General features: G+C 46.2%; 1 protein-coding gene across 2 annotated transcripts in view; it reads right to left on the reverse strand.

Annotated features, from left to right (window-relative positions):
• Positions 1-21,920, reverse strand: part of RHBDF1 (rhomboid 5 homolog 1) — a 353,037-nt gene that overhangs the window by 165,376 nt on the left and 165,741 nt on the right. The window contains exon 4 of one of the 2 annotated variants that reach the window (XM_075565248.1): positions 19,480-19,590. The exons of the other annotated variant lie outside the window; for it this stretch is intronic. Coding sequence (XP_075421363.1) covers positions 19,480-19,590 — 111 coding nt within the window. The remainder of the gene's footprint in view (positions 1-19,479; positions 19,591-21,920) is intronic. 2 annotated transcript variants of the gene reach the window in all.

Here is a 21,920-nt window from a genome sequence, read left to right on the forward strand (position 1 = left end):
GTCAGTCTCTCTCTCTCTCTCTCTCTCTCTCTCTCTCTCTCTGTGTGTGTGTCAGTCTCTCTCTCTCTCTCTCTCTCTCTCTGTGTGTGTCAGTCTCTCTCTCTCTCTCTCTCTCTCTCTCTCTCTCTCTCTCTCTCTCTCTGTGTGTCAGTCTCTCTCTCTCATCTCTCTCTGTCAGTCTCTCTCTCTCTCTCTGTGTCAGTCTCTCTCTCTCTCTGTGTCAGTCTCTCTCTCTCTCTCTCTCTCTCTCTCTGTGTCAGTCTCTCTCTCTCTCTCTCTGTGTCAGTCTCTCTCTCTCTGTCAGTCTCTCTCTCTCTCTCTCTCTCTCTGTGTGTGTGTCAGTCTCTCTCTCTCTCTCTCTCTCTCTCTGTGTCAGTCTCTCTCTCTCTCTCTCTGTGTCAGTCTCTCTCTCTCTCTCTCTCTCTCTCTCTCTCTCTCTCTCTCTCTCTCTCATTCTTCGGAAGCTGGAATGTCCCTGGGCTTGACAGCATCAGAAACAAGGCATGAAGGCAGAGGGTGCCAAGAATCCCCGGAGGTTAAACAACATCTGTCATTCAAACCTAAACCTGGCTACCTAGAACTGCCAGACTCTCTCCAGAGAAGCAGCACTGGAAGAACTGGAAGACGAACTTGAAAAGATTAAATGGGATATTGATGGTTTTAGTAAAGGTAGAAGAAAGATGAAGGCCTCGTTGAGCTCAAAAGCAGACACCTATTCTATTACAGAGGTGCAGATAATGAATTAATCAGTGGAGTAGAGGCTTCAAATAATACAAGTCGATGCTCCAACATTTAAGTCACGGAGACAATGATGTGGAAGACTTCTACCATGAAATTAATCAATTTAACAACAAAGGAAATTGTCACCTGAAGATCATTATGGGATATTTCAATGCAAAGATTGCTGCCTATCAGAAAGATGAAGGATCTGTTGGTAAGTATGGTTACAGTAACAGGAATGAACATGGACACACATTTTTATTTGCAGATTGTTTCAATTTGCAGAATGGGAAAAATGCTATATAATGAAGTCATTCCCCAAGAAGAATCCAAACAGAAAATGGACATTGTTTATATTTCCTGTTTTACCAGGAAGTAATACATTGAGCGTTATCTCTCGTTTTCAAGTATGTCCTGGGCACAGAGTTATGATGACAAATACATGGTTACAAATACATAGTTACATTAAGTGAGCAGGGTTATACATTATATACAAGACATTGCATGCATACTGTAGTTAAAGATTATTTATGTTATAGGCATATGTAATAGTAACAGACCAGATTAAAATGTGAGACAGCTTTAGTTTTGAAAGAACTTAGACTGATGGTGGCTGTGGGAGTCTCCGGTAGATTGTTCCGGTTGTGGGGTGCACGGTAAGAGAAGGAGGAGCGGACGGATAATTTGCTGAACCTTGGGACCATGAACAGTCTTTTGGAGTCAGATCTCAGATGATTAGTGCTGCATGTGGTAGATGTGAGGAGCTTGTTCAGATAGACGGGTAACTTGCCCAGAAAATAGTTGAAGGCACTACAGGAAAGGTGAACTTTGCGCTTAGACTCAAGTGATGACCAATCTAGTGCTTTGAGCATTTCACATTGATGACTGTTGTAGTTGCATTGGAGGACAAAGCGGCATAGTGAGTTAGAGGGTATCAAGTTTGCTACGGTGAGTTGCCATCTGCTGTGCGATGCGCCTTCTGACCTGCAGACTTAGGAAGGATTTATTCCTGTAAAGTACACATAGTTTGGCATAGGTTTTGGATATCAGGGTATCAATGTGTAACCCAAATGTTAAATGGGAGTCAAACCATATGCCCAAATATTTGAAACTAGTAACAGGGGCTAGGATAGTATTAGAATTGTTTCTGATCTGGAGCTCATTCATAGGAACCTTTAGAAATTTAGCATTGGTCCCAAATACCATTGTTACAGTCTTGTCAGTGTTTAAAAACAGTTTGTTTTGGGAAATCCAATTTTCAAGTCTCAAAAAGTCACATTGAAGTATGTGTCTAAGGTCGGAGAGGCTAGGGTTGTGTGCATACATTATAAGATTGCGTGATCTGCATACATGTGTATTGAGGCTCCCTTAGAAGCTGTAGGAAGATCATTGATGAACAATGAGAAGAGTAGGGGCCCCAGAACAGGACCTTGTGGGACACCGCAGGTGATATCCAAGGGGTTGGGGTTATTGCCTGAGATAGACACATGTTGGGATCTACCCGATAGGTAGGAATGAAACCAGTTTAACGCATGCTTCCCTACAGTATTTCAGAGCACTGGAGTTTGTTAAGCAAGATAACATGATCAACAGTATCAAAAGCCTTTGCAAAATCTAGGAATATTGCACCAGTGAGTTGTCCCTGTTCCATTCCACACTGAATCTAATTGCAAACTTTTATCAGGGTAGTTACCGTGGAGTGTTTGGGGCAAAAGCCAGATTGGAATTGGCTAGGGAAATTTGTTTTGGTATAGTAATCGCTTAATTGGGAGTGAGCACATTTTACCATGACTTTGGATATTATTGGATGAAGAGAGATTGGCCTGTAGTTTTAGACAGTGTTTTTGTCCCCACTTTTAAAGATTGGGACAACTCTGGCAGTTTTCCAGGTCTTAGGGGTGTGGCCTGATGACAAAATAGAGTTGATTAGGGAAGCAAGCAGTTTAGCAATGGCTTGGGCACCAAGTCGTAGGAACTTAGATTGCAGTAAGTCAGGTCCACATTGGCTGCTTAGTTTTAATTTGAGGAGCACCTGTGTAATCTCCTCTTCAGATACTGAGACAAATTGTTCTAGTAGGGGTTCTCCCAGATTGTGCTTCATGTTTGTGGTTTGGGTTACGTTTCGCTAATAAGTTAGTGGCACACCCCAGAAAGTATTCATTGAATGCATTTGCAATGTCAGTGGAATTTGCCAGAGTAATATCCTCCTTCATGATATTACTTGGTTGTTGATGGCTAGACGGCTGGAATATATTGATAACCTTCCAGAAGTTAGCTGGGTTTGATGTATTCTAGTGAAGATTGACAGAGTAATATTGTGCTTTTGCATGTCTTGTTTGCCTTGTGCACAATTTACTTTGAAGCTTTTCCACAACCCATCCCTAAGATAGTAGAGCAATATAAAGTTGGTTGTTACCCACAGAAGGTGGGCTCCCCGTACTGTTATTCTGCATAGTGGAGTATGGGTATAACAGAGATTTAAGACGCCGGATTGGAAGTAGTCCAGTGTGGAATTGGGGACATGGAATGGACCCAATGGAGTCAAGAATGAAACTGACTATATCCTAACTAACAAGAAACACGATTGAAGATTGCACAGTCCTTAATCGTTTTGACACAAGGAGTGATCACCAATTGATTCGCTGTAAGTTAAATATGAATGTGAAGTTGGAAAGAAGAAAACTGTTTAAAAAGAAGACAAAAACATCAATAACCTCAAGAATAACACCAGAGAAGTTCAACTAGAACTGAAAAATCACTTCAGCTAGCTCAAAATGCATTTGGATACCATAACAAACAGAAAATAACATGGAGAATGTATTAAGACAAAAAGAACGATTCCTGCGCTCCTACCAATTAGGCTAAGATAAACTAATATTCTCATGAAAACATTTTCATGAGAATATTATTTTATCTTAGCCTAGTTGGTAGGAGCGCAGGAATCGTTCTTTTTGTTTTTCTATATGTATGGCCTATCTTTTTACTTGCAGCAAACTTCTATAGGGAGGAGCGCGGTATTATGTACAGTTTCTCACTAGAATTTATTAAGATTGCAATTGAAAGCGCAGAAAAAACGGAGGACTCGCTAATAAAAAAAAGGATAAGAAAATATCTGATGTGACAAAAAATGTATGATGAGATGACAAGAAATGAAGCAATCCCAAAACACAAGGATAAGAATTGAATATGCAGAGCTGTACAACACAATCTGCAGATGTATAACTGAATTTCAATCAGATTTAGAACCATGCAGCTGATTATGACAGATCAATTATGTATTTATGTATCAAGTATTTTCTGATAGTACAGAACTGATTTATTTAAAAAGACACATGTAGGATATTGCTTGGTCTGCAGCTTTAAATTGTACGTGAACACAGATAACACAGGACATAATCCAGCAGAGGACAAGCTAGATTAACTCACCAATGATGTACCATGTGTCCTTCCAGAAGAAGTGGCAAAAGCAATACATTCCATGAAGAATGGGCAGGCTCCCAGGGAAGATGGAATGACAACTACAATTCTGAAAGAAGCTGGGTAGTAGAAAAAATATTTGCAAAACGCTTTACATGCTGGTTGAAGAACAGGAAAATTCCAGAGCAATGGAGTAATGCCATAGTTATCTTCATCCACAAGAAAGGAGACAAGGAAGACCTCAAGCACTACAAACCAATCAATCTACTTCCAATCACTTTTTACGAAGATACTCACTAAGCGGATAGAACAGACCCTGGACTTTGTCCCGCATAGAGAACACGTGGGATTTCGCAATGGATACAGCACAATGGACCACATCCAAGTCACAGAAGAAGTGATTTCACGAAGTAATAAATACGATCTGCCACTCGGTTTAGGATTTGTAGATTATGAAAAGGCATTTTATTCTGTCTACACCTCGGTGGTCCTAGATGCATTAAGAAAACAAAATAGTAAAGAAGCGTACATTGATATTCTAAAAAACATTTACAAACATGCCACATCTACCATTACATTACATGAAGATAAAGCAAGATCAGGATCAGCGAGGGAGTGCGGCAGGGAGACACCGTGTCACCAAAGCTTTTCACTGCAACACTTGAAGAATTCTTCAAGACATTAGATTGGGAACAAAAAGTAATCAAAGTCAGCAGTGAATATTTGAGTCACCTACAATTTGCAGTCTAAATTGTTATTTTTGCCACACCTCCAGAAGACCTCCCGCAAAAATTGGAAAACTTGCCAAAGTAAGAAAGAATGTCGGCCTCCTTATGAATCTCCCGAAGACAAAAGTAATGTTCAACAAGTGTGTCAAGTCAGCAAAGATTTCAATAAATGGAATAGAACTAGATGGAGTCAAAGTCTGTCTACTTTGGCCAGGAAATAACAAGGGATGGGAACCTTTTGAACGAAATCAATAGGAAAAGGAGAATGGCATCGAACGCATTTGGAAGAAACAATACACTATTTCAAGGGAACCTTCCACTGTTTAAACAAAAGACAGAGAACCCCAATGCGACATCCAACATGACAAATCATATAGTTAAATACTTATCTGTTCTCTTATACAGTAAGTGAGGGTCACCGTTAAATTCTTTGGATAAAGCATTTGTAGGCTTGCCGACAATGTCAAGGTGCGCCGTCTTTTTCTGCAAGTACTAACACTATATCTCTGTTAATGTTCTCTTTACCTCTCTAATATGAGGAAGAAGTCTTAATAGACTGGTCCTTCACAGCTGCCTCTCTAGACTTGTTATATAAAGTAGGCATGGCGAGCTTGGAAAAAGGGACGAGGGGTCACATACCTCCAAACAATTGTTTACCAATTAAAATCTGCACACAATCACTGTAAATTCAAACCTTGACACACCTTACCATATATACATGTGTATTAAAAAGGAGGGCTATTGGGTATGTGGCCATGTATAAACAAAACAGAGACCTTGGCGTGGTCTGAAAGCTTACAAATGTTGGATGTAGCTTTGGGGTTATCTGTCTTTTGTTTTTACATTGTTACATACCCAACAGCACTCATTTTTGGCACTATGGTTAGACGGGTCATGTTTTGAGCTTACAGAGGTTACGTGTGAACCTTCCACTGTGCCTCAAGAAAAAAGTTTTTGACCCTAAATGCAAAGATAATTCAGAAGCTTAAGACAACGCAAACGGAGTATGGGGATATATATGCTGGGTATTACCCGAAGAGACATGAATGAAAAAGTATGAAGGGGTTCAATAACAAACAAAAGTTTGTGACATTTTGACAGGGCATTAACTCCTGTCTAAAAGGGCTTTAATAGAAAGCCTGTATTGGTCTGATGAGTCCAGCAGTGAGCTGGTTAATTGCAGCTACAAACAATTAACCAGTCTCCACCTGGCTCATCAGACAGGTAGAAACGCCTCCTGCTTGGACTGTGTAACGTTGCTGACTGCAAAAAGAGGTAGGGAGTAGGTACAACAATCTTGGCCTGGGATCTGGAGCCTGGGGTGCAGGGGAAACGCAGGTCCAGTTCCAGGGAAACTGCAGGTCCAGGCATGGGGACTCGGGAACAGACTCAAGAACAAGCAAGGACGAAGGAACCGGACTGGAGCAACACAAGAGGATCCGGACTGGAACGAAGCAGGGACAACGCAGGGGGTAATCCGGTCCAGGCAGGGTTCAAGACAACAGGATCAAAGGCATAGAGTACTGGAGTACTTTGCACGAGCAAAGACAAGTTGCAACTGCCTGCTATTTAAAGGCCAGCGGCAGCTGCTGGCAATAAGAGCCAGAGAGGGCTTACTTCCTGTCAGGGGGGGTAAGGGCAGGATTTTCCAGGAAGTAAGATGGCCACGCTTGCTTCAGTGGGATTTAAGTCACTTCCTGTTGGGAATTGAGGGCAGGATTTTCCAGGAAGCGAGATGGTCCTGATTGCTTCAGTGAGGATGATGTCCCTTCATGGCAGTGGCCATCTTACGGAATCGAACAGATCCCTTATAGACTTCAGAGGATTTCTCTAGCTCATGGGAGGTGTATGCTGACAGAGAGGGATCCCAAGGAACTAGACCCTCTATTCCAGGACACAGCGGTCACTGAAACCAGCCACAGGATGCACCTCACAGACACTAACACAGACCCGGACTGAGGGAAAGAGCCCCTGATAACAGGTATCTCTTTGGACTTTTGGTCAGAGGCTGTTAAGAGTCCTAGCCTCCCAGCCCTTCAGATATAAACTGGAAGAGTGAGTTTGCCCTTACAGAGGGATAAGCTGTTTGTTTATTTGTGTGCTGCCATAAACCTGTATTGTTTGAAGCAAGGGGCTGAATAAAACCCAAGGTTAATTTTCCCCAAATATGTCTCCATGGTTATACCTCTGCACTCGTCTCCTAGACATCATTACAAGGGTGTAGACATTAAAATGGCATTGAGATGGATATATCGAAATTACCATCGTTGGTTTAAAGATGGTAATCGACTGGATTCCAAGACCAATTAAGACCAAGACAACGACCAAATGTAAGATGGGAGGATGAAATCAGAAAATTTCTTGGAGCCATATGGAAAAGTGAGGCATGAAACCACAGTCCCTGGAAGATTAATAAATTGAGACACTATCACTATCTGCTGGAGTAGTGCAGCTAATGTAGGTTCCAGCGTGTAGAAGGTTAAATTCCTCTGTAGGAGCTTGCGGCATATGAAACTAATTAAGCAGGCTGGACTCCTGTATCAACAGGGAGTTAAAAGGCAGGAAGTGGCCTGTACACATTGACATTTTCCAGAGAGAGGGGGAGAGACTTTTTCCTCAACCAGGAGGAAGCTGGTTGGCATAGTTCCACAGGCCTGCTGGACGCTGGTCGCCTGGCCTGCTGGGATTGCCTGGGAGGCACACCAAGGAAGAACAAGCTGCGAAAGAGTGAAGGATGTAAGACTGCTGTGGGAGCAGGGCTGTCCTGTCCAGGTGATTGGATCCTGAGGGATTTCCTGGACTCTCTTGGGACCAAGTCCCCAACAAAACAGATAAGGACTTTGATATTGTCATATGGTATATCTGTAAACCGGACTGTGGGTTTTGGACTGGGAACCAGTTTAGTTGGCCAGCCAATCAGAGAGGGCGCTGATGTGTAGATAGTCTCCTAAGAGGAGGTGTTACTTTTATTCTTTGTTATTTAAAGGGACGGTGGGTCTACTGTATTGTTGTTTTGTTTATCCCCTGTAAATAAAATCCTGTACAACAAAATATAGAGTTTCCTGCCTGAAATACTGTATGGGACAAAAGACATTACAAAATATATTATATAAACACCATATTTAAACCAGCAAATCTTGCCTATTTTACCTATTGTTTATATATATATATATATATATATAGTATTCAAATTGTGATGGTCATTTGGGGCTGCTGAACAGTGCTATTTTTAGCTCCAGGAACACCCTGATTCTCAAATACTTACGAGTTTAGTTGCAGGTGTTCCATCTTGGGTTTTCAAAGTTAGCGCTCGCTGTTCTCCTAAAAGAACCCGCAACACCACCACTCCAATTACTACGCGTATTCCTTGTAGCCCGCAAGACCCACTGGATTTGGCAGTCATTTTAATTTCCCGAGTCGGCTCAGAAGAACCAGCTTCTAAACTGGTAATTATCTCAGAAACCGAGCAGTTCATACAGATAAACATAGCGTGGTTCCGCTCCAGAGGACCCACCCCTCCCGTTTCAATGATGTAAAAAACTACACAAAACTCACATGTAGATGGGATTGCTGCTTTAAGTTATACTGTACTAAGTCTTTTTAGATATTATTTTTTAGTGAAGCAACATCTCATATGTTTGGGTACTTGTAAAGAGTTGGCATTGAATCTAAAAATTACCAATATGTGACATGTGGAGGGCAGTGTTCATCCATTTCTGGACAAACAGCAAACACTTTCCAGAAAATGCTACAATCGTTGCAGAAAAGATAAGCATCTGATTTCTGCATGACTAAGAAAGGTAATAAAATCATGAGTGTGTTTACATGTCTTCCCCAGATCCAGGAACCTGCTTTATTCAGCCCACGGTCGCATGTTGTGCAATGGTTAGGCTGCAGACGAAGATTTTAGGTAGTGACATGCACACAGTGGGTGACACTATTAGCTTCCGATCTACTGTACTTTATTACATGGATTCCCTTTCTCAATGACAAATACAAGTAGACACAAACAATTCTTAATCCATTCATATGTATAAACATAATGCACACCATACAAAGAATAAGAAAAGGTACGCCAAGATCTGTAACAGGGTTCCCATATCCCGGAGAATAAGGGATTGATCTACTGTAGTTAAACTAGAAACTCAACTATCATTTAATGCTAATAGGTGTAATATATGGGGGAAACCAACAGGTATCTGAGCTGAGAAACTTAGCATGGAAGAGTTTTCCATGTATCGTAAAGAAAACGGATTTTGATATTGCAACAGAATTTGTTGCCTTAACAATGTTGAGTTGCCTTAGCAAATGTCTTATTGGTTATTTCAGTCAAGATAGTAAAACCTTTAATGATTTATTAGAGATGTAGCCAGGTCCCCCTCGCGCACTCACCCCCTCCTTCCCTGTTGCGCGCGTGGTTGTATTGCGGCCGGTTGCTAGGGAAGCGGATCGGGCGGTTGCCGGGGACGCGAGCGGCGAGCAGGCCGGTTGCCGGGGACGCGATCGGGCCATCGCTAAGACCGCGATCGCGTTGCCACCGGCCCGGCGGCTAGCGGAGCAGGGCGCCGCCATGACAGTTAGCTCGCGCATGCGCAGGAGGCCAGCTAGCGCGGGAGGCCCCAGATAGCTCGAGCATGCGCGAGAATAGACGGCCAGCCCCCAGGGTGCATAGGGGCAGAGACACCTGACGCCAGGGAGCCAATCAGAAGGCCAGATCCCCCTGCTCCCAAAGAGATACATTTCGCGGGGTTTTGGGGAGCGGGAGTCAGTCAGGATCCGGACCAGCTAGGGGTAAGAGGTGGATGCAGGGGTCAGTGACCCTCTGCATTAGGCCAGCAGCCCCCAGGCCCCCAGTTAGGTCCTGAGCCACTTAATAGCTTGTGGAGATAGGGACAGGCCCTAGATAGGGATACTGACCCATTTATTGGTAGCTTAGTCAGGGACACAGTGCTAAAGCCGTGCGGCCCTGCGAGGTGGGTTCTGGGCTCAGAACACCATCAAAGACCCTGGGACTAAGGTGATATTATCCGCGCTGGAATTCACCCAACGCGGTGTGGAGGACAACGTCGGATCGGGCGGATCTCCGGTGATATCGCGGTACCCGTGGCTGGAGCCCGGGCAGGTAACCTGCAACTCACGTGCACCAACCAGGCCTATCACCAGACATAGTGGCTGCGCAGTCACACATACACATGCACAGTGGTATTTGACTTTGGGGGTGCAAGACATTTGGGTGGGGGTTACTGGACACAGGGTGGGATCACTCTATGGGAGGTTAGCGTCCGCCGTGACGCCAGAGGTGGTAGCGTCCGCCGTGACGCCTAGTGTGGTTAGCGTCCGCCGTGACGCCAGAGGTGGTAGCGTCCGCCGTGACGCCCAGGTGGTAGCGTCCGCCGTGACGCCCAGAGTGGTTAGCGTCCGCAGTGGCGCATGATTGTTGTGTTGATGTATGTAGATGTAGTTGGTTATGCAGTAAAGCCAGTCCTGTTTTACCTTAGTTCGCTTTGTGTGGTTGTTTCCTGTGAGGGCCTCCTCCCACTCCGTTGGGATCCCTCCCAGGTGGAGGCGTTGCACCTAGAGATTATGAGATGTATGTACCCCAGGTTCCCCGTGGCGGAAGCTCAGCCCTCCTGTGAGCAAACAGGTAATGCACCACACCTGAGTAACTTTGCATGTTCCTACACTTCCACAGTATTATCTGCGAGTGGGTGGGGGAATACCCGTTACATTTGGAGGCGCTGCTGAGAGCAAGTCCTGGGGTGCCCTGTTCCATTTTTTTTCTAAATTGCCCGATTCATATTTTTATCATGTCCGTGCCGTCACCGCAGGATGTCCATGCCTGGGCCTTAGCGCACCAAGTATCCCCAAGACGCGCGGTTGCAGTGACCGGGGTAGCAATGGATACAGACTTATCTACAGTGCGCACGCAAGTAAGAAGTTGCCCGGGGTTGGCCACCGCCCGGGTGATAGACTATAAACTGGATATTGCTAGCCGGGGGATCACCTGTCTCCTGTACACCATGAGTGACATATGCTTAGAAAGGCCCCCCAGGTATTAAACCTACCCGAGCCCTCCGCAGAGGACTGCCGCATGATCTACGCTGACTCTCCATCTCCTGAAGAAGCGTCCACTAGAATTACACCCGAGCCAACGAGTGACCAGTACGCCTCACCGAGTGGACCCCCCTAGGGTCTCTTTCACCCCAAGCGGATTAGGAGGTACCGCCAGCTGGGCACGGAGCCCGCTCATCCCACCCAACCCTGATCAATGGTCTGGCGGGACCCCAACCATGCCTAGCATAGGAACGGGGAGCCGTAGTCAGGCCCTTAGTGGGAATCTTGACGTGAACACGATAGTCTCCCAACTAGCAGAAGCTGTAACCATTTCGACGCAAGCACAGAACTACCGGAAACTCAAGGCCTTCTCTGGGATTCTGCCGACGCCCACGGGAGAAGAGGGGATCGAGGCATGGAGGGACCATACGCTTCAAATCATAGAGGAGTGGTCGTGTTCTGAAGCCAGCAAGAGACAAAGACTGGTCGAGTGCCTCCGAGGCCCCGCCGCTCGGTTAGTGCGAGCGCACCGGAGCGTGGAAGGAGAAGTTACTGCCCAGGAACTAGTGGAAATGCTAATTAAATCCTTTGCCAGGAAAGACGACGAAGATGAGCTACTGGCTCAATTCAAAGCCCTCCGACAACGTGAAGGACAAGATTTATCTGCCTTCGTTTGTGACCTACAGCTGTCCCTGGGCACCCTCCTGGACAAGCATATCATTTCCGCGGCCGAAGCAGACCGATACCGGTTCAGACAGCTACTCAAGGGGTCGTTGCCTGACCACAACATAGCTATAATGATGCGAGCCGCCCCGATCGCGGCAGTATCCCCTAAATACGGGGAACTAATGGATTACATAAGAGACCATGAAGTGCAGCGCCATTTCCATGAATCAAAGAAATCCAAAACTACCCCCAAGAATGACCCTGTGGCCCCCTCGGCCCCAAAGAGTAAGAAACCTTCCACACCAGAGGAGGAAACGACCCCCAAGTCGTCTGTTCGGGAAAGTCGTACTTCTGAGCGGTCCTCATCCACGTATAAGAGTCGTCCGGACCGCCGTGAGGTATCTTGCTACAACTGCGGGAAGAAGGGCCACATCTCGTACTATTGTCCGGAGAAGGAGGACCAACCGGAAGAAAAACCTCCCGACCGAAGAAGCACAGCCCGATCGATGGTATGCCGAGCCCAGACCGTCGGGCCTGAGGTGAACACCCCTCCGGGAACCACGGATTCTCCTGCTGACGCTGGCCCCAGTGAGGACGCCTCCCCCGGTGAAGCGTGCAGTCAAGTGGGCCCCGCGGCCATCGTGCCCGTGGTAATAGAAGGGATATACGCCTCGGCCCTATTGGACACCGGGTCACAAGTGACCATAATATATCGCAAGTTCTACGACCAGCACCTTCAACACTGCCCTCTGAGGCCGGCCGAACATATGAAGGTTAGGGGATTGAGTAATGAAGACTACCCCATCGATGGGATTGCAAGGGTCCAGCTGGACATACTCCAACTGAACACCGGCAAGAAGCACCCTATGCAGGTAGCGGCCATGGTATGCCCGGAGCCCCACGACCATTGTAAATACCCCATCATCTTGGGAACCAATGCGGACATAGTGCAAGCTATAATTCGAGCTTACTTGAAAGAGACCAACGAGCTGCCGCTGGCCGATTCGCTCCTAGACCCCGTCTTACGAGAGGAGTGCCATCGGGTATATGCCTTGGAGTGTCATGGAGACCTCTACAATCGTCAACGAGGACTGACGACCATATTACCAGGGGGAGTGCAAAAGATGGCCGTCTGGTGTTGTTATCCTGACCGAGACCAGAACGACCAACTGTTCTCGCTGGAGAGTGAGCCTGAAGAAGAAGAGGTTCAGCGAGGGTATAGAGTACTACCCGAAGTAAGGGAATGGACGACCAAGATCCCTATTCGAACCCACGTGTATGTGCAGAATCTCTCCCCCTTTCCGATGGAGTTTGATGTCGACCAGAAGTTGGGATGCATATACCCGGTCAGCCCGGTGGGAGCCACGCCTCAGGTGAAGGCGGCGGCCGCGCATGAGCGGATAGTCGATCTGGACTTCAATTTCGGCGAGTCGACGCTGTCCACAGAGTGGAAAGAGCGGTTGACCACCCAGTTGCTGCAACGACGACATGTGTTCTCCACGAGCGAGATGGATGTGGGGTGCAGCCACAGTGCACAGCATACCATTCGGATGAGTGATGCCACTCCATTCCGGGAACGTTCTCGTCGTCTTGCCCCTCGGGATGTGGACGATGTGAGGAACGCCATACAAGACATGGAAACCGCTGGGATTGTGACGGAATCGCGAGGACCCTACGCGTCGCCCATAGTGGTGGTGCGGAAAAAGAACGGGTCCGTACGACTGTGTATCGACTACCGAACACTGAACAATCGCACGATCCCGGATCAATACAACCTTCCGCGCATTGAAGAGATCCTGAATGCGCTGAATGGGAGTCACTGGTTTAGCGTTCTTGATCTCCGATCAGGATACTATCAGGTGCCCATGACGCCGGAAGACCAGGAAAAAACAGCTTTCGTCTGCCCCTTGGGATTCTATCAATTCACCCGTATGCCCCAAGGTATATGTGGGGCGCCTGCTACGTTCCAAAGGCTGATGGAAAAGACTATCGGAGACATGATTCCCCGGGAGTGTCTGGTTTACCTGGACGACATTATTGTCTTCGGGAAGACCTTAGAATAACACGAGGAGAGGCTGCTAAAGGTGATAGATCGTCTTGGTCAAGAAGGGTTGAAGCTATCACTCGACAAGTGTAGGTTTTGTCACACCTCGGTGACCTACGTGGGACACATCGTGTCTGCCCAGGGGATTGCTACTGATCCAGCCAAGGTAGAAGCTGTGGTGAACTGGCCACGTCCCGATAATGTCACGGAACTGCGGTCCTTCCTCGGTTTCTGTGGGTATTACCGTCGGTTCGTGGAAGGGTACTCTAGTCGAGCTAAACCCCTGAACAATTTGCTGAAGATATACCCTGAAGATACGGGGAGAAAGGCCACGTCGGCCCGTCAACCATTTGGCGATAAGTGGACGCCTGAGTGTGAACGGGCCTTCCTGAACTTGAAGAAGAGTCTGACTGAAGCACCAGTGCTGGCCTATGCTGATCCAGAACAACCGTATGTCCTGCATGTGGATGCCAGCCTCAATGGGCTGGGTGCTGTCCTGCATCAGAAGCACCCCGAAGGTCTTCGGCCTGTAGCCTACGTCAGCCGCAGTCTGACCCCCAGTGAACAGAGATACCCCGTCCACAAGTTGGAGTTTCTGGCTCTCAAGTGGGCGATCACGAGAAGCTTCACGATTACTTGTACGGTGTCACCTTCGAAGTAAGGACGGATAACAATCCCCTCACGTACATCAATACGTCGGCCAAATTAGATGCAGCCAGCCACAGATGGCAGGCCGCCCTCAGTAACTACCGCTTCTCCTTGAAGTATAAGCCGGGGCCATTGAATATTGGGGCGGACGCCCTCTCCCGAAGGCCGGGACTACTCGCTACCCCCGATGACGAGGAATGGGAAGAACTTCCCGGCCCCGGAGTGCGGGCTATGTGTAAAACTGCAGCCATAGTTAATGACCAAGTGGCCTTCTCCGAGTTACGACTGGCCGACTCCTTGGGATGCCAGTCGCAGGCTGTCCCCGCCACCTACTGCGACCCAAAAGGGATGCACCTCACGCATGACAAGGTGTTCCGGTGGAAAGATCTGGTAGACTACCAAATTCGAGATCCGGTCGCTAGTATCATCAGGCACGCCGTTGAAAAGAGGAACCCAGCCCTTCTGAAACGTGCGCCCAATGACTTGGTGGCATTGCTCATACGAGAATGGGACAAATTTGAAATAGACAATGGCTTGCTCTATAGGGTGGTGCAATACCACAACCACCCGGATAGGAGACAACTAGTCCTACCTAAGAACTTACAATACCTGGTGTTGAAGTCCCTACACGATGAACATGGGCATCTCGGTGTAGAGAAGACTTTTGGGCTAGTCCGAGACCGGTTCTTCTGGCCCAAGATGCCAGGTAGCAAGGAAGCGGTGGAACAACACTGCCGCCGTTGTGTCCGGTGCGTTCAACGCAAGACGTTGCCTACCAGAGCAGCTCCCATGGCCCATCTGAAGAGTTCTGGTCCAATGGACTTGGTGTGTATGGACTTTTTATGTATCGAACCTGATAGCCGAGGTATCGGTAACGTGCTGGTCATCACGGACCATTATACCCGATATGCCCAGGCCTTCCCCACAAAAGACCAGAAGGCTATCACGGTCGCGAAAGTGCTATGGGAAAAGTTCTTCGTTCATTACGGTCTTCCAAACCGACTCCACTCTGACCAAGGGCGAGATTTTGAGAGTACTCTGATCCGAGAATTACTTAAAATGCTGAACGTTGCCAAATCCCGGACGACTCCGTACCACCCCGAAGGAGATGCTTTGCCTGAACGATTCAACAGGACCCTGTTTGACATGCTTGGAACTCTGAAGGGACCGCAGAAAACAGAATGGAGTCGTCACGTAGAAACGTTGGTACACGCGTATAACTGTACTCGCCATGAGTCCACTGGGTTCTCCCCGTACTTCCTCATGTTTGGGCGGGAGGCAAGACTCCCCGTGGATGTGCGTCTTCGAGTCTCAACGGATGGGATACACAATGCGACCCATTTCAAGTATGTGCAAAGGCTAAAGGACAGTTTGCAGCGAGCTTACCAACAGGCTGAGAAGTCTACAGCTAAACTGAATGCTGGCAATAAGAGACGATACGACAACAAAGTCAAGTATCGAGAGTTACGTCCTGGGGACGCTGTGTTACTTCGTAATTTGGGAGTCCCCGGAAAACATAAACTGGCAGACCGATGGAGAGATGGCGTATATGAGGTAGAGTCACAGATGCCCGGCCTCCCGGTCTATCGCATTAAAGACACAGACGGCCGGGTAAAGGTTTGGCATCGTAATCACCTTCTCCCTATCCCCCAAGTGGGAGACGAAGAAGAAGAAATACAGGCCACACCGCTCAACGGTGAGTCCGATCTATCAGAGGTGGGTCAAGAGACTGTAAATAATGAGACCCACTCTGAAACTCCTGAAGACCCTATAGAGGGACCCTCTCAAAGGGACTATTCCACAGAAGGGGCATCTCCCGGAGGAGCTACGGGTAAGGGGCCCAGTAGGCCAATGCCTACTAAGGTGGCACCAACAGGCCAGCCTTTGGATCCACAGAGCCCGTGCTTTGTGCCTAACAGAGACTGTTCAGAGACATTTCTCCCCCCAAGGGAAGAGGCTGAGCCTCAGGACTGTACTTATTACTCCCCAGAGGGAGTTGCTGAAGAACAACTCCGTAGGAGCCAAAGGGCCAGGTACCCTCCAACTCGGGTAACCTATGATCAAATGGGGGCACCCCATTATGTGGCTCAGCAGTGGTCTCGGAGCAAAATCCAATCCGTGATTGTGATGCTCACAGAATTGTGTAACCTTGTTTAAAGTTGATGCAATGTGCTAAGTTGTATTCGTACCAGATGCATTTTTATTATATAACGTTTGTGTATAGTAGTAAGTTATGTGGTCCAAGCGGGGACGTTGGAGTTTTCACCAGGGGGAGGATGTAGCCAGGTCCCCCTCGCGCACTCACCCCCTCCTTCCCCGTTGCGCGCGTGGTTGTATTGCGGCCGGTTGCTAGGGAAGCGGATCGGGCGGTTGCCGGGGACGCGAGCGGCGAGCAGGCCGGTTGCCGGGGACGCGATCGGGCCATCGCTAAGGCCGCGATCGCGTTGCCACCGGCCCGGCGGCTAGCGGAGCAGGGCGCCGCCATGACAGTTAGCTCGCGCATGCGCAGGAGGCCAGCTAGCGCGGGAGGCCCCAGATAGCTCGCGCATGCGCGAGAATAGACGGCCAGCCCCCAGGGTGCATAGGGGCAGAGACACCTGACGCCAGGGAGCCAATCAGAAGGCCAGATCCCCCTGCTCCCAAAGAGATACATTTCGCGGGGTTTTGGGGAGCGGGAGTCAGTCAGGATCCGGACCAGCTAGGGGTAAGAGGTGGATGCAGGGGTCAGTGACCCTCTGCATTAGGCCAGCAGCCCCCAGGCCCCCAGTTAGGTCCTGAGCCACTTAATAGCTTGTGGAGATAGGGACAGGCCCTAGATAGGGATACTGACCCATTTATTGGTAGCTTAGTCAGGGACACAGTGCTAAAGCCGTGCGGCCCTGCGAGGTGGGTTCTGGGCTCAGAACACCATCAAAGACCCTGGGACTAAGGTGATATTATCCGCGCTGGAATTCACCCAACGCGGTGTGGAGGACAACGTCGGATCGGGCGGATCTCCGGTGATATCGCGGTACCCGTGGCTGGAGCCCGGGCAGGTAACCTGCAACTCACGTGCACCAACCAGGCCTATCACCAGACATAGTGGCTGCGCAGTCACACATACACATGCACAGTGGTATTTGACTTTGGGGGTGCAAGACATTTGGGTGGGGGTTACTGGACACAGGGTGGGATCACTCTATGGGAGGTTAGCGTCCGCCGTGACGCCAGAGGTGGTAGCGTCCGCCGTGACGCCTAGTGTGGTTAGCGTCCGCCGTGACGCCAGAGGTGGTAGCGTCCGCCGTGACGCCCAGGTGGTAGCGTCCGCCGTGACGCCCAGAGTGGTTAGCGTCCGCAGTGGCGCATGATTGTTGTGTTGATGTATGTAGATGTAGTTGGTTATGCAGTAAAGCCAGTCCTGTTTTACCTTAGTTCGCTTTGTGTGGTTGTTTCCTGTGAGGGCCTCCTCCCACTCCGTTGGGATCCCTCCCAGGTGGAGGCGTTGCACCTAGAGATTATGAGATGTATGTACCCCAGGTTCCCCGTGGCGGAAGCTCAGCCCTCCTGTGAGCCAACAGGTAATGCACCACACCTGAGTAACTTTGCATGTTCCTACACTTCCACAGTATTATCTGCGAGTGGGTGGGGGAATACCCGTTACAGAAACAAAATAATATTAGACAAAAAAAGGTCTTAAAGATGAAAAGACGCAGTATGCTATAAATTACATTTTGTTTGGAGATCTCTGAAAATATGGACCGTATACTGTCATCCTTCCAAACATACTGTATGTTGTGTACAAAATGTTTGACCCACATTGGTCTAAATACAGGGCACTTTAATATGTAAAGGGGCTTAGTCCAAGTCATTACATTAATGTCATTTTGAACATTATTAGAGAATGTCACATCCAACTAACTATACAGCTTTTCAGAAAATTGAAACAATTTTCTATTGTCCTTATTTTTGGTGGAAATCCAATTTTTCTCATCTATATTTAAATTTACTTTAGCTTTTTCTCTCTGACCCTTTAAATACAGTAATTGTAAACTAATGTCAATATGTATTATACTACAGTATGTGTCATATTTAGCTATAAACATAAGGTCAGGTGCATCTGTCGTGTCAAATATACACTTGCCTTTAAACTATGGTCAGATAGGAAGTTTTAGGGAAATTATAGATTACAAATAGAATTATTCGTAACTATAATTCTCTGATATCCATATTAGGCTTTTGCCTACATTGTGACCACTGTAGATACAGTTAATAAATAATTGATTTTGAGGCCATCAGATGTTGCAACAGTTGTTACTTAAAAAGGTGGAAATCTGAATATTCCAAGTATTGAACAATGAATTAATGCAGAAATCAGAAATGCTTGCCTTAGAAGCAGTGGCATTCGGTGAACACAAAAATAAAATATGATCACTTGGGACCCATTACAGACATACCCCGCATTAACGTACGCAATGGGACCGGAGCATGTATGTAAAGTGAAAATGTACTTAAAGTGAAGCCCTAACTTTTTTCCACTTATCGATGCATGTACTGTACTGCAATCGTTATACTGTATACGTGCATAACTGATGTAAATAACGCATGTGTAACAGGCTCTATAGTCTCCCCGCTTGCGCACAGTTTCGGTACAGGTAGGGAGCTGGTATTGCTTTTCAGGACGTGCTGACTGGCGCATGCGTGAGCTGCCGTTTGCCTATTGAGCGAGATGTACTTACTCGTGAGTGTACTTAAAGTGAGTGTCCTTAAACTGGGGTATGCCTGTACTATATTTGTATGGTATTTCAAATCCCGCCCCTCGCCCCTTTTCATTTTCTCACAAATCTTTGGTTTATAATAAATATTCATTTTTAGACCTCTTATTACAAAATAATTAAACTATCCTGACTGATGTAGAAAAATAGTCTAATACAATACAAGCCTGTGATATTGGTATTAATGCAAAAGAAACAAAATATTTGCAACAGGGTTTAGACTAAAGCAAATAATAATTTAAGACTTTCAATTTTAATTAAAATGTTATATAGAAATTAGTAGACATGCATACAGTACATCTTGAACCACTGCAAAACACCTGCTTTAGAAACAAATATCAACGATTGAATTAGATTGTAAGCACACTTAAAACAGTTTATATAATGGCCTAGATACATTTTTGCACATCTGAAAAATTCATGCAATGTGCACATGCATTTGCATGGGTACCTGCAAATTAATCTCGATATTGTACGCCGCTTTCTTAAGCGTAACGGTCTCCTGCCTGCTAAATGGCCCTTCACAGGCATTGTACTGATTCTCTCAAACATGACTTGTTTCCTTCAGGGAAAGATAGGAAAGAAAGGAAAGAAAGATTGGAAAAAAAGATAATTCTGCTTACCGGATGCCGATGACACCCACTGAGATGTGAGGACATTGACAAGTATAGATAAAAGTTAGTGTTGGAAAAAAATCCATGTTGCATCATCAGTTGCATGATATGAATATTAGTCAATATACACAATCTTCATGTAAGTTCCTTTTTTGTGCAATAGTTAGATTAAACTTTCATGGCAGACTCAACGGGACATAAAACAATACAATGGACTCACTATACTATAATTTAGCTGGAGGTGCTATGATCCTGCATCTATATCTATACCGCTAGATGCAATCAACATATATTTAAAAAAAAACATACTGAATGAGCACTCAAAAAGTAAATAAAAGAAAATTAAAGACTTACGTTTTCCTTTTGGTCTCACCAAATTCCTTCTTTAATGTATCAAAAAAAAAGCAGCAATACAGAAAAGTTCCGCACACACAGGGATAGGCAAGTTAGCAGAGACACACTTATATGTGCAAAACAGAGCAATGTTTCTAGCACTTTTTAATTGTGATTTATTTTTGGTCTTTTGATTTTAATAATTGTGTTTATTTGGAGTTTTCTTTTATTTATTGATTTTTTGGGGGTGTTTTAACTTGTAATTCGGGTGTTTATTTGGTAGTTACTTTATTGATTGATGGTAATTTTGTTGTTTTGTACTTGTTTATTTGGTGATTGTTGGTTGTTTATTTTTTTAGGGTGACCATATTATATGGGCTTATATGGGCATGATGTGCCACTGTGCCAACAAATTGGTTTATTGGCATTTCTAATGTGTTGATTTTTCTATGTGTTTGATTTTGGTCCTGTTTTTTCTTAGCTTCTCCATTTATTGCTAAAGTAGCAAAGTATGCCCATATTATATGGGCATGCTTTAATACTGTGCCAATTAATGGGTAGCGGGTGTGGAGGGTGGGGGTTGTGTAGGGTGGGTAGCGGGGGAGAATGTGTTAATCCATTAATTACTATAGCGGTTACTAAAGTGATTAAGGGGTTAGGGGCCATTAGATTGTATTTTTTATTGCATTGTTGCTGGCAACAGAGGACAAAGATGGTGATGAGGACAGACTTCATCCTAGCAGGCTGGCAGGGGTACGTGCAAGTTTTATTTACTTTATGCTGCTGGTTGATGTTATATTTTAAATGGGCAAATGCACTATAATCCAGATCTGGAAAATAGTAATTTTCCCCATGACTGTACTGTATGTGTTGGGGGGTGTAAGGGGGGGAGGTCGTCTTTATAGTAGTGTATTGCACTTTTTACTTTTTCGGTACACAATTGGTACTGCAGGCCAGTGGGGACCCCCGGACACCCGCGGGAACCAATCGAGGATCCCCGGACCCTCATGGGGCCCACAAAAACCACATGAAGACCCTCAGACACCCGTGGGCCCCCGGACACCCGTGGAGACTACCCGGAGGCCCATGCCGGCCTCAGTTATCAATATACTGCAGATTTTTTTTTTAATGCTTTTATGCAAGTCTCAATCTCTTTTGTGCCAGCCTTTAGCTGGTGAAAAAAAGATGGTGAGCTTTTATACTATGATAAATTTATAACTGCTTTGTGAATAGCTGTTGCTGCCAAAAAACGGCGGGTTGCCATTTTTGCGCCAATTGGGCGACTTTTTTGTCTCTGACTGCTTAGGGGTGATAAAAGGCCATTATAGCGTGAAAATACACTGTTATCACTGGTTTGTGAATAGCAGAGTGGGCAGTATCTCACTATAAAGGCATTTATAGGAACCTTAGCACCTTGTTCTCACATATTTTTTCGCCTATTGAGTTGCATCTCCCCAACACTGGGGATTTAAGTAGGGACCAGTACCATTTAATTAATAAGTGTAAGTATCACATCCTGAGCAAACTTAATCCCTGTTTTTTAATAACCTTGAGGTTGGCATAGAGAACAAAGTCTACATCTTGCGGATGACACTAAATTATTTAAGGAAGGAAATTTAAGGCAGGATGCAATTTCTCTACAGAAGGACTAAGATAAACAGGAAACTTGAGCAGGTAAATGGCAGGTGAAGATTAATACACGTAAATGGAAGGTTATGCATTTGGGAGCCAAGAATAAACAGACTACATACAAACTTAATAGAGAAATCCTAGGTTAATCCTTGATGAATAGGGATTTAGGAGTGCTTGTAGACAGCATGTTTAGCAATAGTTCTCAATGTCAGGCAGTAGCTGCAAAGGCAAATAAGATTTTATCTTGCATAAAACGGTATGTGGATGGAAGGGAATAAAGCATAATTTTATCACTGTAAAAATCCTCAGTAAG

Source organism: Ascaphus truei, chromosome 11 (assembly GCF_040206685.1).
Source record: "Ascaphus truei isolate aAscTru1 chromosome 11, aAscTru1.hap1, whole genome shotgun sequence".
In the NCBI taxonomy this organism is placed as follows: domain Eukaryota; kingdom Metazoa; phylum Chordata; class Amphibia; order Anura; family Ascaphidae; genus Ascaphus; species Ascaphus truei.